The sequence below is a fragment of the Vidua chalybeata genome, chromosome Z, assembly GCF_026979565.1.
Source record: "Vidua chalybeata isolate OUT-0048 chromosome Z, bVidCha1 merged haplotype, whole genome shotgun sequence".
NCBI classification, from domain to species: domain Eukaryota; kingdom Metazoa; phylum Chordata; class Aves; order Passeriformes; family Viduidae; genus Vidua; species Vidua chalybeata.
Genome location: NC_071570.1, coordinates 68,109,881 through 68,126,748, shown reverse-complemented (window position 1 = coordinate 68,126,748; position 16,868 = coordinate 68,109,881). Strand labels below are relative to the sequence as shown.

The window sequence follows — 16,868 nt, the reverse complement described above, 5'->3', positions numbered from 1 at the left end:
GAGAAAGGGAAGCATGAAGATGGGCGAAAGAAGGAGGCTGAAGTGATCAAGCAGCTGAAGGCTGAGCTCAAGTAAGAGCTGTTGTTTCTCCCTTTCCTGTGGGAGCAGTGCCCAAGCCTGGGGTGTTCATGTGTTCTTGCTTTTATGGGATCAGCATCACTGGAGTTTGGAGCCAAGAGAGTTTTTTGACACCCTCTGTATCTGATTGCGATGTGGTCATTGTAGAAGTGTTTTCCCTACAAAAGCCTAAAGCATGAGTTACCAAAGCAGATACTTCCTGGTGTGGGTCAAGTAACGTTCATTTGTTGCTGTCATAACAATAACATACAAGTTCACAGCAGCAGGTTATTAACAGAGGACACAGCAGTGTCCCACTCCTGGACAGTTCCCAAAGCAGAGGTGGATAGTTTGTAGCTTATTCTTAGGGTACCTATTTCATCTCCAACCCACTTCTTGCATTTCAACTCGTGTGCCTGAACATATTTCTTTTCCAGCCTATACTCAGCTGCTGTTTTATGTTACCAGGATAAAATGAGCCACCAACAACTTCATATCCACATGGGAGATGAGAGAATGCTTCCAGGCTATGGTGCTGGCTGCGTAAGAGTGTGGCTTTGCTGCTGTGTTCTCACTGTGGTCTGTCTCCATTTCTCCAGGAAGGCCCAGGAGAGCCAGAAGGAGATGAAACTGTTGCTAGATATGTACCGCTCTGCCCCCAAAGAGCAGAGAGACAAAGTGCAGCTCATGGCAGCTGAGAAGAAGGCAAAAGCGGAGGTATTTCTAATTTTTCTTCCTCTTTTCTTTTTCATGTGTTACTTAAACTTCTTTTCAGATACTCTGCAGCAGAACTGTGTTGTTTCTCTTCTCAGAACTGAGGATTGTTTGTCTTCTCAGCTTTGTCACTTAGAGATTGGAATGGTCTGGAGATAAACAGGGACTAGTTGCTAGTGCAGGCACACACACACAACAATCTCTAGGTTCATAAGCACAGACCCATTTGCAGATCCCTTAAGTTCCAGCATGTCCCTCTGTTTGGGACCCTGTGGTTCCAAGCCCCTCTTACCTTCTTCACAAGCAGGTCTCACCTATAGGCAACACTTCCTCTGTGCAGCACACATACATGGGGTAAAGAGTTAGATTACACGGCGATACTTCAGAAAATGTGTAATGAAAAGATACAAGAAAATAGGACAGGACAGACTGTGATGATCATGGGCAAGGCCAAGCCAGACAAATGTATACTGACTGCCCATATTTTCCATAGGACTGGTTTCTTTTATGCCCTTCTCTGTCTAACCCCAATTTGTTCATCCTTGGTTGCCATTTCCGTGCACATTGCTTCTGGATTTGAGCAGCTCTTGATTCCCACAGCTGTCCCACTTCAGGAGCCATTCCTGCTTTACATCAGTTACAAAGTCTAAGCTGATCTTCCCGGAGGTTGTTCCTATAGTTTCCTAGAAGCTGTTGTGACTGGAGAGGTTTGCTTCCTCTCTTTGTCTCTGTGTTTGTTTTGTCAGGTTTGTGTCTCTGTATATTTTGGTTTGAGTTTTCTCCTTCTTGCACACTCAGATAACTCTGATGGAAGAAACATTTTCACACTCTCATGTGCTCTCATCAGTTAGTGTGACTGACCAAGTTTCGTTCTCATCACTGCCTCCCTTACCATTTGTCTGCCAAGTTTGTATCTCTGTATGTTTTATTTTACCTCCTCCTTTTCCTATTATTTCCTTCTTGTATGGAAGAAGGTCCTTGATCAGATGCCCCTAAAGGAGCAGATGCTCTCTGAGCACATATCCATACATGTACAATTGCAGAAGACTGATGTTCCTACTCTGATAAAAGATAATGTGAAATTTTCAAAGGTGTGGAAGTCAAGATCTTGGGCTTACAGCCCATCTCAAATGGTACATCTGCCTGTAATACTCTTGTCAAAACAGCCTGGGTTTTTTTGCCATGCTTTGAAGGCAGTCCTGAGTGTTTCAGAGAATTTTGGAGAAAACAGGTTCTTAACAATGCTCAGGGCATATCCTTCATATCCTTGTGTTTAGTGTCATTTCTGGGTGGTTCTTGTAGCTTGAAGAACTGAGGCAGAGGGTGAAAGAACTGGAAGACAAGGAAAAAAAGGAGAGTAAGAAGATGGCTGATGAGGATGCCCTCCGCAAGATCCGAGCAGTGGAGGAACAGATTGAATATTTACAGAAGAAACTTGCCATGGCTAAGCAGGTGAGAAATTCCTGATGAGTTCTCTTTTGGCTGGGGCAACTGAAGGAGCTGCCTTCAGATTATGTCCAGGAAGAGAGAAGGAATTTATATCTGTATGGGCCAGAGATGGGAGTTTGGTGCTTGTTTACCAAAGGGGAAGAAAACGGAGCAAGCAAAAGAACCACCGATAAAATAACCCCTCCACCCTCAGCTCCAGGATATCGCAGGCAGGCCATGGTGGGAAATTTTAAATAACAATTAAACATTAAATAAACAATTAAACATGTGGCCTCGGTGAAGTGCACAGAGGAGAATTGCCTTTATCAGCCATTAGGGGAAGAGATTACAATTTCTTTTTAAGAGTTGTTACCTCCTCAGTTCATCTAGTGAATATGTTTGCATGGAAGTGGTACATACCTTCTGCTAAAAAAGGCTCAATCCAGTGAGAGAGCAGGACCACCTCAGCAGGGTAGAGGCAAGCCAATGAATTAACATGCACTTTTTTAGAATTCAGGTTCTTGTTATTGTAGAACAGAACTGGATTACCTTGTCAATGCTGAAGTGGTCAAAGTGAGTTTAAGGAGCTTGGCAGCCTGTCAGTTGGAAGCTGTCCACATGTAGAATTTTTGGCCTGGTGTATCTGACAGCTGTTCAGCTACTGGGAATTGGGTGTTGGTTTCTGCCCAACTCTGGCAACAACTGTGTCAAACCTGATTCTGGCAGACAAGTGACAGGTGACCATCTTTTCTCTGCACCTTCAAATTTAGAGTATCTCTGCTGTGGTGCAGACTTGTAGGGAATACATTTTTATGGTTGTTGGGATAATGGTGTTCCCTGACACCAAGAATCTTTCTCCATCTTCACTAGGTTTGGTGTGTCTGAATAAAATGTTCAGGCTCACTGAGGGGCTCCAGGGCACAGTTTGGCCAGAACCTGTGATTCTTTTGCAGGAGGAAGAGGCCCTGCTGTCAGAAATGGATGTCACAGGCCAAGCCTTTGAAGACATGCAAGAGCAGAACATCCGCCTGATGCAGCAGCTGCGGGAGAAGGATGATGCCAACTTCAAGCTGATGTCAGAACGTATCAAGTCCAACCAAATCCATAAGCTGCTGAAAGAGGAAAAGGAGGAGCTGGCAGACCAAGTTTTGACACTGAAAACACAGGTAATAGGGTAAAATGAAAGAGGACAAGAGAGCTGGTGGGGAGGTGGAGGTGTGAGTTACCTGTTTTAGGCAGCTGCACAAAGCTGAACTGTTTGCTCGCTCCCCCACTGAGGGAAAGGGGAAAGAACCAGAAGGGACAAAGTGCAAAAACAGATGAGGTGAAATAAAGGGAGTTCAACAGCTAAAGCAAAGATGTCCATACAAGCAAAACAAGAAATGAATTAATCAGTTACTTCCTGGGGCAGGTAGGAGTTGAGCCATCTCCAGGAAGGCAGGGCTTCATCATGCCTTATTGTTATTTAATAAAGGCTGCAGTTCTGAACATCCTCCCACTTCCTCTTTTCCACCAGTTGTTATTGCTGAGCACAGCATTGTAGGGTATGGAACACCCCTTGGGCCAGTGGGATCAGCTGTCCTGGCTGTGTGGCATCCCAGCTTCCTGGGCATCCTCAGCCTACCTGCTGGTGGGCAGCATGAGACACAGAAGGTCTTGGTGCTGTGTAAGTACTGCTCAGCAGCAGCTGAAACAATGCTGTGTTACTGACAAGTCTTTTGCTTCAAAATGCAAAACATAGCAGCATGTGAGCTGCTCTGAAGAGAATTAACTGTCCTCACCAGAATCAGTCCAGGATGGAGTGTTCCTCTCACCAGCCTAGGAATGCATGAGGCTTCAAAGGAGACTGTCTTTGTAAGAAACTGAGACTGCTTTGTGAGCATTAAAATGTCCTATGGGTGAGGAAAAGTGTAAGTCCTTTTCCTGTTGGAATGGTACTTCTGCCTGTATATTCTACCTGTAGCTGTATATATTGGTAATAAGCAGGAGGAGTTGGAAACCATGGTTCAGTCTGAACTACCTCATACAAGGGCACAGGCTGGGAGAGGAAATCACTGAGAACACTGGAACAGAGAAGGACTTGTGGATTCTGGCAGATGAGAGGCTGGACCTGACCCAGTAGTGCATGCTGGGAGCCCAGAAAGCCAATTGCATCCTCGACTGCATCCAAAGCAGCGTGGGCAGCAGGCTGAGGGAGGGGATTCTGCCCCTCTGCTCTGCCCTTGTGAGACTCCAGCTGCAGTGCTGCATCCAGCTCTAGAGTCCTCAGCACAAGAAAGACACATGGACCTGTTGGAGGGAGTCCAGAGGAGCTTATAAAGATGATAAGAAGAAATGAACACCTCTGCTACAAGAACAGGCTGAGAGAGCTGTGCCTGTTCAGTATGGACAAGACTCAGAGGAACCTTCATTGCAGCCTTCTAGTACCTGAAGGGGGCTTAGAAAAATGAGGGAGAAGAACTTTTTATATGAGCATACAGTGACAGGACAAGAGGCAATGGTTTTAAACTGAAAGAGGGCAGGCTTAGATGTTAGGAAGAAATTCTTCACTCAGAGGGTGGTGAGGCACTGCTGGAGGTTGCCCAAAGAAGTTGTGGATGCCCCATCCCTGGATGTGTTCAAGGCCAGGCTTGGATGGGGCTTTGAGAAACATGCCCTAGAGGAAGTTATCCCAGGGAAGCTGGGACTAGATGATCTTTAAGGTCCCTTCCAATCCAGGCCATTCTATGACTCTGTATCCTGTCATCCTTGGAACCACTGTGGAACTGTTCACTGCCTTGCAGCAAGTCTTTAAGCCACTGTCCAAAAATTAAGAAATCTTTGTTGCAAATATTTGACTGCTAAGCTTTAAAGTGTTGACCATAGAGATCTGGGTACAGCTCTCTGGATACAGGCACAGCTGTTCAAGGAGAAAAAGGCAAGCTGAAGGTGTGCTCCCTGGTGATGAGGAAGCAGGGGTAGTTTTAGCCTGCAGCTTGAATGACAGCTCTGAAGACCCACAGAGCATACATTAATTCTTTCTGTTCCCTCTGTCTCCCTTTCCAAGGTGGATGCCCAGCTGCAGGTTGTACGTAAGCTGGAGGAGAAGGAACACTTACTGCAGAGCAGCATTGGAACAGGAGAGAAGGAGCTGGGTCTGCGAACACAGGCCCTGGAGATGAACAAACGCAAGGTGAGTGATGCCTTTGTTTCCTCTTGGGTTGTGAGGTAGAGCTGCTGCCTTGTGGGAGGCATGGAAGACTCTGAGCTCTCACTGGCATTAGAGAACCTGGTATTCCTTGGTTTTGGATGAGTATATCAGAAGGCTGAGGAGTCCTGGAGAGAATTATGATTAAAGTACTGGAGACTAATGTTTTCCTTTGATAAGGAGAAGCAGGTCATATGTTTTTCTGTGTAACCTGTGGTGAAGAGAGAGACAGCAGCCAGATGAACTGGGGTCAAACCTTTTGTAGCAAAGATGGGATGAACAAAAGGAAATACAGCTGGGGAATGTGAACTTTTTCAACAAATGCCTAAGATCAGTAAAGTAAGTATGTTACCAGTAAAATAAGTCTTAAGTTTATAGCTGATGCTGCCTTTGTTGTTAAGTTTTAGTAGAAATGCAGAAATTACATTAAACCAGGCAGAAAGGAAAGCAGGAATATCCCTTTGAAGAGGAGCTGGGAAGAATTCAGCAGTCACCTGTGTTTAATATGATGATTTGTGGTATCAAGGGCACTTGGTTATAAAGTGAGAAGAAAACTGGTGAAGAGAGATTGTTAGAAATAGGTATCTTGCAGTTCTGTCTAGTTCAGCTATAGAACTGCCTCTGAACACTTTAATAGAGAAGACATGGAAGCTGGAAGGCTGAAAATACGTTAAGAAGATAATTGGATGATCATTTGTGTTTTTGTAAGAGATGTGCATTGCAGTGTGCCAAGGTTTGGCTCTGCCCAAAGGAATCTTGAAGCTAAATGATTAGAACTTGTTGATAATAAGGTAATAACGAGGGACTAGAAACCACTAGAGCTGTTCTTCTGTGTTTGGTCCTTACATACTGGTTTTCTTTCTCAGGCCATGGATGCAGCCCAGCTTGCAGATGATCTGAAGGCCCAGCTAGAGCTGGCTCAGAAGAAGTTACATGATTTTCAGGAGGAGATTGTGGAAAACAGAGTAACTAGAGAGAAGGAGATGTTCAACTTCAAAAGGGCTGAGGTATATACCCTATGCACAATCCTTCAAGATCTGTCTGCTTTAGTGTCCTTCTCCTTGTACACTGAGCTTGCAGAGCTGAACTGTTCTTGGTATCCAGTTTCACTTTGATTTTGGCTTCATCAGGTCTTGGCTCTTTCAGATTTTGTCCCCTGATAACTGACAGTACTTGTGGCATCAGATGATCATGTTGTCTCTTGGATTATAGGGGATGAAACTATGGCTGGCATGACTTAGCCAGGTGCACATTCTCTTTGGTCCCTGAAGAAGCTGACAGAGAATGTACTGCTCCTTCACTCGGTCTCCTGTTTTTCTGCAGGAAGATATTTCTAGGTTGCGCAGGAAGCTGGAAACCACAAAGAAGCCTGACATGGTTCCCAACTGTGATGAGATCCTGATGGAGGAAATCAAGGATTACAAGGTGAGTATCTGTGTCCATCAGCTTCCCTTTTTACTTTAGTCAGAAGGTGTGTAGGCACACTTTCAGTGTCTGACATCTCTCGTCTGTACTCTGGCACTGGAGAAACCACATTGTCCTTCTGAGGAATGGAAGTACCTACATGTTGAGACATCTCTGAGCACAGCAGCTGGCCTGCAGGGCCCCTCAGAGCTCTGTGTGTCTGTGTGTGTGTGTGTGTGTGTGTGTTGTAGGCCCGCTTGACGTGCCCGTGCTGCAACATGCGCAAGAAGGACGCAGCGCTCACCAAGTGCTTCCACGTCTTCTGCTTCGAGTGTGTGAAGACGCGCTACGACACGCGGCAGCGCAAGTGCCCCAAGTGCAATGCAGCCTTTGGGGCCAACGACTTCCACAGGATCTACATCGGCTGAGGCCCTCTCAGAGCCCCTGCTGGTGCTGAGCCAGCCTCCTTCCCTCCCTCTCAGCTGCTGCTGCCTGAGCTGCAGTGTCTTCTGGGAGGAGCCTTCAGGGTCTCAAAAGAAACACACTCTGGATCTTGCTTCCTTTCTTGGCCCTGTCCCTTTGGTCTTGCCCTCAGTTTTTGTGTGCTCTTTGTGCCTGAGAGGAAATGTCTCATCCCTTGCTTTCACACTGCCAAGGCGGGAACATGCAGCTGAAGTGCTGCCTTGGTGGGATGGAAGCTGAGCTGCCGCAGAGATTAGTGAGAGCTTTATTTGAGGGCTCTGCTTTGGATGCTAATTAAGTCCCATCAAGGAATGGCACTGCTCCTGAGAGGGAAGAGTTTCCCAATTAACAGGCCCAATAGAGACCAAGGAAATTAATCTGTAGACTCAGTGGAGCAATTCCTTAGGTACCTGTGCACCTTCCTGAGTCAGGTGCACTAGGAAACCCTACCCCAAACAAACACATCTAAATATCCCCAAGAGGAGAGAGATCTTGGAGACCCTTAGAAAATAGCATTCCACTGATGAGCCCTGGTTGATGTGCTCACCTTCCCCTAGGCTGAAGCATTGCTGTCATTGTCCTTCTCAGAAAAGGACTTTTAGTGGTTCCTTTGCTGCAGCTTTACCATGAAGATTAACCTTGTTATGTACAAATTCTTATTAAAGCTGTTCTTTGGTTTATTTTTCTGGTTCTCCTGCCTCTGGTACTATCTGCTCTCCCATCCTTTGTCCAGTTCTTGGAAACATTTCTCACAAGCTTTAAATTTCTACAGTAGAGACACTTGGTCTCTTCCTTCCTCTCCTTTCAAAATATGCTCAGCTAGAACAACTTTTGTCCCTTTGGCTCTATCCTCAGTAGCTTATTCCTGGCACAACAGGAGGGCCAGGATGCTGCATTATTTCTGCAGCCATTTTGTCATGACTTCTGGGAATTTTGGCAGGGATGTGGTGTGGCTTAGAGTCTCAGTGCTCCATGTGCTTGGAGCATTTGAAGCCTGTTCCTAAAATCAAAACAGGAAGTTGATTTGTGACATTTCTTCCTAGGGTGTAGTGTTTTCCCTGTAAACTTAATTTGTGTGGAAGGTGCACCTCTCAGAGGTTTGTCTCATGGGTGTCCCTTCCCTGAAGCATGGAATCTCCTGCCTTCCTCCATCCCCTCCCTGCAGGAAATACCAGATACAAAGTAAAAGGAGTTCATCACAGGCTCTGACACTATTAATTATCTTGGTGAAAACATTCAGAATATATGAGTAAAGCCTTGTAAATTATGAGGAATCCTGAAAAGTGAGAAGGAACACTGCATCCTGCCTTTCCAAGGGGAACCTGGGCTGCTGAGAGTTCCTGCCATGGTGTAAGAGCTGTTAGAAGGAATGAGAGTAGAACCCTCTCCCCTTTCCCTGGAAATTGCTCCTGGGATTACAGGTTCTGGCAGCAAGTTGGCTAAGGAATGATGTGGTAATGCTGCTGGTAGATTTTGGGGTACAGATGCTTCTTCATGACGCCAGGACCTGGCTCATGAATAAGCTGTCTGCATCTTCAAATAGCTTTCCTACAGCAGCAGGAGTTCCTTTTACAGCTGTGAACAGCAGCCTGAACTTTGCAGCCCCAGCAGAGCTGCAAAGCCCCTCTGTCCATCCCCAGTCACTCTTGTATCACCTTTCTACTGAAATGAGCTTTGTGTGAATTCTGCCCAGGTTGGCATCCCTCTGCTCCTGGCAGGAAATGGATACTTCAAACAATTTGTATTAGTTTCACGGAGGAGTTTTGGAAACTCCTGTTCTCCCTTAGCAAGAAAAAAGTCTTAGTTTTGTTTTAAAATAAAAGCTTATTTCAAGCTCATTTTGGAAGTGACTCTCGGTGGATATAATTTTAACACTTAGAAACAATGAAAATGTTAGATGGTCTGTTTGCCAGAATGTACGGAAAGAATTCTAATTTATCAGGACTAGAAGTATTGGGCTAAAAGAAGTAAAGAAGTGACAGCCTTTATCAACATGTTCTCTAAATTCAGTGTCTGATGTGCTGAGGCCTGAGCTGCAAGCCTGAGCCACAGCTGACCTACAAGATAGATCCTGGGGTCTTAACCCCATCAGTATTTAGCTAAAAATAGACTACAAAGACATGCCAGCTCTGTATAAGCTTGTGTAGTTATCTGCAAGAAATATATAATTTTAGGAAACTTTCCCAACTGACATGAATACAGGCTTCTGTTGGGTATTTTGGGGGAAACTCCTCCCAGCCCAGGCCTGGGCTCTGGCCAAGGCCTGGCCCTGGCTGGTGGGGAGGTGTGCCATCAGATCCAGGAGTTGTTGTGCTAAAAATACAATCAGGTCACTTTGTCCTTGCACGTCTTGCATCATGGGCATCTCAGATGCACCTGCAAGACACACAGCTATGAGGGGCCCTGCAGCCCAGCTGCTGCGCTTTGGCACTGCAGTCATTCATCCCCTAAACACAAGGGCAGTGGACTTGAACTGCAAAGCCTCTCTTTGCAGTGGTATTGCTTTTTCCCTGCAGCCTCCATGGGCAGAGGCTTTCTGGGAGCAGGGGCCATCAGAGCCTGTGTCCTGAAACAGACCCAGTAAAATAAGCAGATCCTGCTGCCTTCTGCTACTGTTGATCCTACCAGCAACTCCCCTGGCAGTTCCTTCAGGGCACTTCACACAGAGGGCTTCCATCATTTTAGTGCTTGTGAGACCTTGTTGCTTCCCAGTTGTCCTGGATTTTGGAGCATCTCAGCGCTTGTGTCCACGGCCCTTCCTTCATCCCCAGCCTGCATCAGTCACAGTCACTGTTGCCTCCCCCTTGCTGCAGCTCATTTGCCAAAGTGCTGCCAAAGGCAGCGGAGCTGGCTCAGGATCCCTGTTGGCTTCTGGTCTCCAGGATGAGCTTCAGAGGGACACTTGGAGCGCTGCCTAAAGAGCTGCCCCTGAGATGGGGTTGGATTTGTCATCCCTGGTGGCTCCTGCTTGGAGTTCTACTCTCAGTGGAGTCCCGGAGTTTCCTCAGCAGGCCTCTGCAGCGAGTTCTGAGCCAACGTGTAGCTCTGCTGCCATCCCAAATCTGCGCTTCCCTTCCCCAGCCCGAGTGCAAGTCCTGGGCATGGCCAGGGATTTTCATGGCCAAAATCCTCCAGCATTTACATCTGCTCATGGCTTTGGGTAGCACAGATCACAAAACACCCATTGCAGTTGACAAATGGCATTTCCTGCAGATTGCTACAGCCGCACTGCTGACCGACAAATACATGAGAATCCATTTCAGTTGGAAAACGTGATTTATTGCAAAGTGCTACACCCACACTGACAATACAGAACTATACAAATCTCACTTACGGTTAAAAACAGGAATTTATTAGATTATTATAACCAGTCTAGGTAAAAAATATACAAAAAAAACAAACAAAAAAAAATATACAAATACCAACTTCAGTTAACAAAATTAATTTATTGCCAACCTCTACAACAACTCACTATACACAAAGATCAATTAAGTGTTTAACAACTTAATTTATTACATAATCCTACAAGCAAACAGCCCATATAGAAATATAGAAATATGCATTCCCTCCCCAAGCAACCTTGTACCAAGAACTCAACTGAGAGAATTATACAACTATAGATTGCCATACATGTGCAAATAGAACTAAATACATATATACACACACATATATATAAACACATATATAACAATAGACGTAAATATAGATTAAATATTACATATTATATACAATATATATATAAAGAGATATAGAACATATATATATATATATAAAGAGATATAGAACATATATATATATAAAGAGATATAGAATTTACAAATATCACTGTGCCAAGATAAATATCCATACAAATGGATATTTATACAACAATACAAATATACAGCTATACATCTGGATACATACGTAAAAATAATTACACACGGAGATGGATCAATATACATATGAAGGTATGAAAATAGACGCATCTACCAATACAAATACCAATGTACCTATTTAAAGAGCCATAGATCTATGACTGCATCAACAGACATAAATAGCAACAAAACTGCATACATAGGAAATAGAACTAAACACAGATGAAACAACATACCTGTATACTTAGATACATATATACACATATATGTAATCACAAACATATATGTATATATATATACAAATATATACAGAGCATACACCCATAAATAGTACAACAGACATATAGAAAAAAACCCATACAAATGGCAACATCCATATGTAAATATCTATGTAATTATCACTGTCTATGTGCAAGTCCATGTATCTCTAAACAGAACTGCAAGCAGAGGGATCTCAGCTGCCCCATCTTCAAAGCCTCTCCCTCGGTCTCTTCCTCCTGTGCAGAGCAGCTCTCCTGGACAGGGACAGCAGATGGCACAGCTGGGAAGCAAAAGGAACACTGAGTCAGTACGGGGACGTTTCCCTTGGCAGCAGCTGCACTTGCATCAGGGAAGAGAAGATCTCGGAGCCTCCCCAGAGGGTTAGAAAGAAAAAGCAGCCGAGCGGGCCAGGCTGCGGGAGCGCGGCCGCGGCGGGACCGTCCCGCAGCCCCGGCAGCCCGGCACAGCCGGCACGGCTCCCGGGCCCTGCCGGCACAGCCGCCTTGCCCAAGGACAGCCCCTGTGCCGGCCGGGGCAGCTGCGCTGAGCAGCCCCAGCACGGGCAGGGCCCGCTCCTGCCCCGCCGGGCAGCGCCCACGGCCACAGCCCACGCCACCCTCAGCCCCACCCTGCCTCCCCGGCCCTGTGGCCTCACCCGGGCTCTCTCCAGCGTGGCAGCAGCAGGTCCCCGTTCCCTGCTCTTGCTGCTGGCCTTCAGCTTCTCCCTGCTGGCTCCCGTCAGTCTCCGGCTGTCCTCTAGGTCTTCACTGCAGCTGTGGCAAAAGCGGAGGCCCTGGAATTGGTTCCAAGGCCTGGCAGAGCTGCAGTCCCGGAGCCCTCTGTGCTCCCTGCTGGCCCCTCCATCCCCTCAGCCCCGCCATGCTCTCGGCAAACCCCCAGCCCCTTCAGTTTCTTCAGCCCCTCACAGTCCTCTCACCCCATCAGTCCCTTCTGACCCATCCCGTTCCCCTAGACCCGCCACCCCCTCGGCCTGGGCCACTTCCCCGTCACCTCAGCGCCACCATCGCCCTGGGCTGTCCCACACCCCTCAGCCCCAGCAGCACCTCAGGGTCACCGTCCCTTCAGCGTCACCGCCCCCTCAGCCCCCTCAGTCTCACCGTCCTGCAGCAGCTCCTCAGGGGACAGTGCCTGGGGCCACCGGCAGCTCCCACCGCTCCAGGGACACCCGGGGCTGGAACTGCTGCTCCGCCCGGCCCGGCCGCCAGCTCGGACCCAGCACAGGGAGAGGGGACAGAGGGGGCACAGGGGGAAAAGCAAGAGGTGAGGGAGGAAGCAGAGCAGGGGAAGAGGTTAAAAACAGCCCTATACCTATACAGATATCAATCTATGTAACTAAGCCCCCATATATCAATATAAATATGCCTATCTATAAATGAAACTATATATATGTAAATGTAACTATACACATGTATAAATGCAACTATGGACATCTATAACTATAACTGCACATCTAAAAATATAAATATATACACCTAAAACTAAAAATAAATTAACTATACAAATCTCTTTCTATATAGATAGATAAATATAACTACATAAATCTCTAAACACAACTACATAGATCAATAAATATAACTATATACATCTATAAATATAACTAGAGATAGAGGAATTTCACCTGCCCAGTGGTCACAGGCTCTCCCTCTGTCTCTTCCTGCCACACAGGGCAGCCCTCCTGGAGAAGCTGATCACACGGGATCTGGGAAGCAAAGGGAACACTGAGTCAATACTGGCCCTTGTGCAAGTGTCCCTTGAGCGCCAATTGTCCTTCTATCAGGGACTTTAAAAGACGGCCTGAAAGGCAGACTCTCGCTTGGCAATTTGAAGCCTGCTCTTTAAAGAACAGGGATCCTTCCAAGTGTTCAAAACTGAGCTGTGTAAAGTATTTAAGTATCCTGATAAAGTCTCAGCACCCACAGTGCAAATGGCACCCACAAGAGTTTGAAACACAGACAGTCCCAGTGACAGAGAGACCACAGTGCTCACTGAAATGGCTGAAGGCTGCTGGGGGCTGAGTTATGAACCAAACTGGGACACCCAGCTTGGTGGCACAACCCCCACAAGGTCAGGTTTATTCCCTGCTCTCTTGCCACAGCAGAGGACTCCGTGTCAGAGCCTCTGGAGAAGCATGGAGGGCAGAGCTCAGGGAGGTTGTTCATGTGCCTTTGAACTAAAGGCACCAGGAAGCACCAACCCTGCAGACAAGAACTCAACTCTTCTCATCTCCCTTCCTGCCAGAGGCAGGCTCAGAGCAGCCGTCTCACACCTCTCTAAACCAATGGGGGCTTTGTCCTTACCAAGCTCCTCGGGCTCTGGGGAACTGTTCCCGCAGCTCTCCGTGCCTGATGAAGTTTCCTCTGCTGCAGCCCGGTTCACAGGCTCCCCTCCTGAAGACTCAGGGGCAACATTAATATTGCCCTTAAAGAACAAGAGAAAAAAAGAAAGCTACAGATCATTCAGTATTTTGTTGGAATCACATCAAGGATACAGTTACTCTCCTTCTCCATGTAACAACATTCAAAAGCTCTCAGCCCAGCCTCTTCCATTCCCCTCCAATAGGTTACCTGAGCAGAGGGAGACCTTTCAGGCAGGGATCTCCTGATCTCCTGGATCATTTGCTCTACAGCAAAGCCAAGATCCACTGGTGGCCATTCCTTTTCCTCAGGTGCATTCCAGGCTGAGCTGGAGGCCATCGATGCTGCACAGCCTGCACTGCTAGATGGAGCGCTGGGGGCTGAAGTGTCTGAGGTGGCTGCAAGAATCCAAACACATTGGTCACGCTCCACAACGTGGCTCTGGGACACACACAGATCTCTGTTGCTGCCTTGGATCAAACATCACAGAAAGCATGCAGGAAAAGCAGGCAGAGAATCTTTTGGCTTTCTAGGTGCCCCTTCTTAATAGGCTTGACAATTTCGGGCCGAGAATGACAGAGCCTTGTGGAAAAATACTTCAAATGGTCACTTCTCATGACCTTTTGGATTTTCCAAAGGCTACAACTCTTTTCCTACCTCGTGGGTCGTAGGCTGGGGGCTGCTGCTCCCTGTGGAGATGCTGGAAGCTGCAGGGCGGGATCCTGAGCACCTCCCGGTCGATCGGAGGCAGCTGCCCCCCGCAGAGCTCCTGGAAGCGGCTGCGGGGCCCCTCCCGCCCGAGCGGCAGCAGCGGCTCCCCGTGGAAAGCGAGCAACTCGCAGGGCGGGACCCGTAGCACCTCCCGCTCGGCGGGCAGCGGCTGCTCCCCATAGAGCTCCCGGAAGCGGCTCGGCCCCTCCCGCCGGGCCGGCACCGGCCGGTCCCTGTGCAGCAGGTGGAAGCTGCAGGGCGGGCGCCGGGCGAGCAGCGGCCGCTCCCCGGGGGGCTGCTGGAAGCGGCCGGGCCGGGGACTGCGCAGCTCCCGCCCGTCCGGCAGCGTCCGTTCCCTGTGCAGCAGGAGGAAGCCGCTGGGCGGGCGCCCGGGCGGCAGCGGCGGCCGCTCCCTGGAGAGCGGCTGGAAGCGACTGCGCCCGTCCCGCCCGTCCGGCAGCGGCCGCGCCCCGGGGAGCTGCTGGGAGCCGCAGGGCGGGCGCCTGCGGCCCTCCTGCCCCGCCGCCGGCCGCCGCCTGTTGGCCGCGCTCCGGCGCCTGATGCGGAGCAGGAGGTCGGGGCGGTCGCGGCGAAAGCAGGGGTTGCTGTAGTGGAGCCAGGTCCCGGCATCGCCCGGCGCAGCCGAGCCAACCCAGCCCGGCACCTTGTGGAAGCCGTAGCGGTAGAGCTGGCGCACGAAGCTGCGGAACTGCGTGGCCCTGAAGGTGTGCGGGGCCGGCCCCTGGGCGTCGCCCGGGCTGAGCAGCTCCCGCTCGAAAAGGGAGCGGTCGATGAGCAGTCCCCGGGCCCGGCTGTCCCAGCGCACGGAGTGGACGCGGGGGCTGTTCACCAGGCGCCACAGCTTGGCGGGGAAGGTGCTGGCGCTGAGCCCGGCGGGCAGCGGCAGCTCTGCCATGGCGCTGATCGCCGACTGGTGCCACAACGGCCGGAGCGCAACGGCCGGAGCGCAACGGCCGCGGCTGCGCCGGCGGCGCGCGGCCTGAGGGGGGCGCTGCGCCGGACTTGGCAGGGACGAGCGCGGCAGAGCCGGGGCTGCGGGCACGGCGTGGGCCGGGCGGCTGCCGAGGCTGGCCGGGGTCGGCACGGCAGGGCCAGGTGCAAACCCTCTCTTTCCCTGGCTGCAGTCATCCTACCGCCTTTGCTTTGCAGTACAGCCCCAAACCGCCAAGGCAAGCGCAGGAGCTTTCAGAAAGGTCCAAATTGAGAAATCCCATCGGAAGCTCTTGCTCTTTGTCCAGTGAAAACAAAATCACTCTCATTTCTGCATAGCCGAAGTCAGGAAAAAGGTCTTAGTCTAAATAGCTTCCCTATTTGGTAGGGGTTTCAGAGTTCCTCACTTCCAAGCAGACAGGTCAAATGGGCGAAGGGGAAGTGATGAAGAGACTTGAAGACATTCTTTTGGACACACTCCAGCTCCTCAGTGTCCTTCCTGAACTGAGGGGCCCAGAACTGAACACAGCACTAGAGGTGTGGCCTCTCCAGTGCCTAATGCAGGGGGACCATCACTGCCCGACCCTGCTGCCACACCATGTCTGGCACAGAACTTTTTGCCCACATTCAGCATCTCCGACACCCTTCCTGCCCCGTCTGGCTGAGACACGGCTCCAGCGGCGGGCAGGGAGGCGGCTGCTCCGCCGGGGCTGTGTGTGGGTGAGGGCAGCTCTGCCCACGCCGCCATCTTTGGTGGGAGTGCTGGTGCCGGCTTTGCCCCCACTGATGGGTGAGGGCGAAAGGGCGGCCGGACGGGGCGGTGGTGGGTCTGTGGGGAAGGCCAGGGCCAGGGAGAGCCGGGAGGTGGCTGTGTGGAGGATGGAGGCAGCTGGGGGCTGGAGGCAGCGCACACCCGCAGAGGGAGGGATGGGCCCGCAGCATGTCCGGCTGGGGCTGTGGGAAGATGCCGGGTTTAGCGGCAGGACCCCTGTGGGATGTGGGAGAGTGGAGGAGGTGTGGGAGCAGCTGGTGTGTGTGGGAAGCTGAATCACAGGATCGGTCAGGTTGAGATTGTAATAAATGGGCCAGGATACCAGCTCCTTTTTAATGCCCTTATTGAGCGATCAGCTCTGGGTGGGGGCCCGAGGGGTTGCACACTCCGCCGCTGCTCCCTTTGGCGACACAAAGGAGGAGGTGATCAGTTCTGCTTCACAGCGGAACTGGGGCTTCCATCCTCATGGGCATACCTAAGAAAATGTCTTCTGGCTCATTGGCTAGGGTCCTCATTCTAGTCCAGTTCTACAGGTGATGGTGACCTTTAAAACCATGTTGGTGGAGTAGAGGGACTTCCTGCCAGTAGGTCCAGTCACTTAGTTCTTCAAATTTTGGGCTGGCTCGTCGTTTCTAGGGTCTTGCATTGGATTTTCTTGAGCTTTTCTTAATTTGCATATTCCCGGGAGTGTT

At 49.6% G+C, this 16,868-nt stretch overlaps 2 protein-coding genes across 2 annotated transcripts in view; one reads left to right on the top strand and one right to left on the bottom strand.

Annotated features, from left to right (window-relative positions):
• The window catches only part of RNF20 (ring finger protein 20), a 20,475-nt gene extending 12,543 nt beyond the window's left edge, over positions 1 to 7,932 (top strand). Inside the window, exons 15-22 of the mRNA XM_053968775.1 lie at positions 1 to 71; positions 657 to 774; positions 2,074 to 2,223; positions 3,153 to 3,365; positions 5,246 to 5,371; positions 6,253 to 6,393; positions 6,710 to 6,811; positions 7,042 to 7,932. Of these exons, the coding sequence (XP_053824750.1) occupies positions 1 to 71; positions 657 to 774; positions 2,074 to 2,223; positions 3,153 to 3,365; positions 5,246 to 5,371; positions 6,253 to 6,393; positions 6,710 to 6,811; positions 7,042 to 7,218 (1,098 nt within the window). The 3' untranslated portion in view covers positions 7,219 to 7,932. The remainder of the gene's footprint in view (positions 72 to 656; positions 775 to 2,073; positions 2,224 to 3,152; positions 3,366 to 5,245; positions 5,372 to 6,252; positions 6,394 to 6,709; positions 6,812 to 7,041) is intronic.
• A 2,746-nt stretch (positions 7,933 to 10,678) lies between these two features.
• LOC128802424 (uncharacterized) lies at positions 10,679 to 15,587 on the bottom strand. Its single transcript, XM_053968773.1, has 6 exons — positions 14,400 to 15,587; positions 13,953 to 14,140; positions 13,686 to 13,806; positions 12,486 to 13,087; positions 12,023 to 12,140; positions 10,679 to 11,647 (listed from the first exon to the last, which is right to left on the bottom strand). Exons 1-4 carry the CDS (start codon positions 15,367 to 15,369, stop codon positions 13,077 to 13,079), a joined length of 1,290 nt encoding a protein of 429 aa, XP_053824748.1. The 5' UTR covers positions 15,370 to 15,587; the 3' UTR covers positions 10,679 to 11,647; positions 12,023 to 12,140; positions 12,486 to 13,076.
• Between the last annotated feature and the right edge of the window lie 1,281 nt (positions 15,588 to 16,868).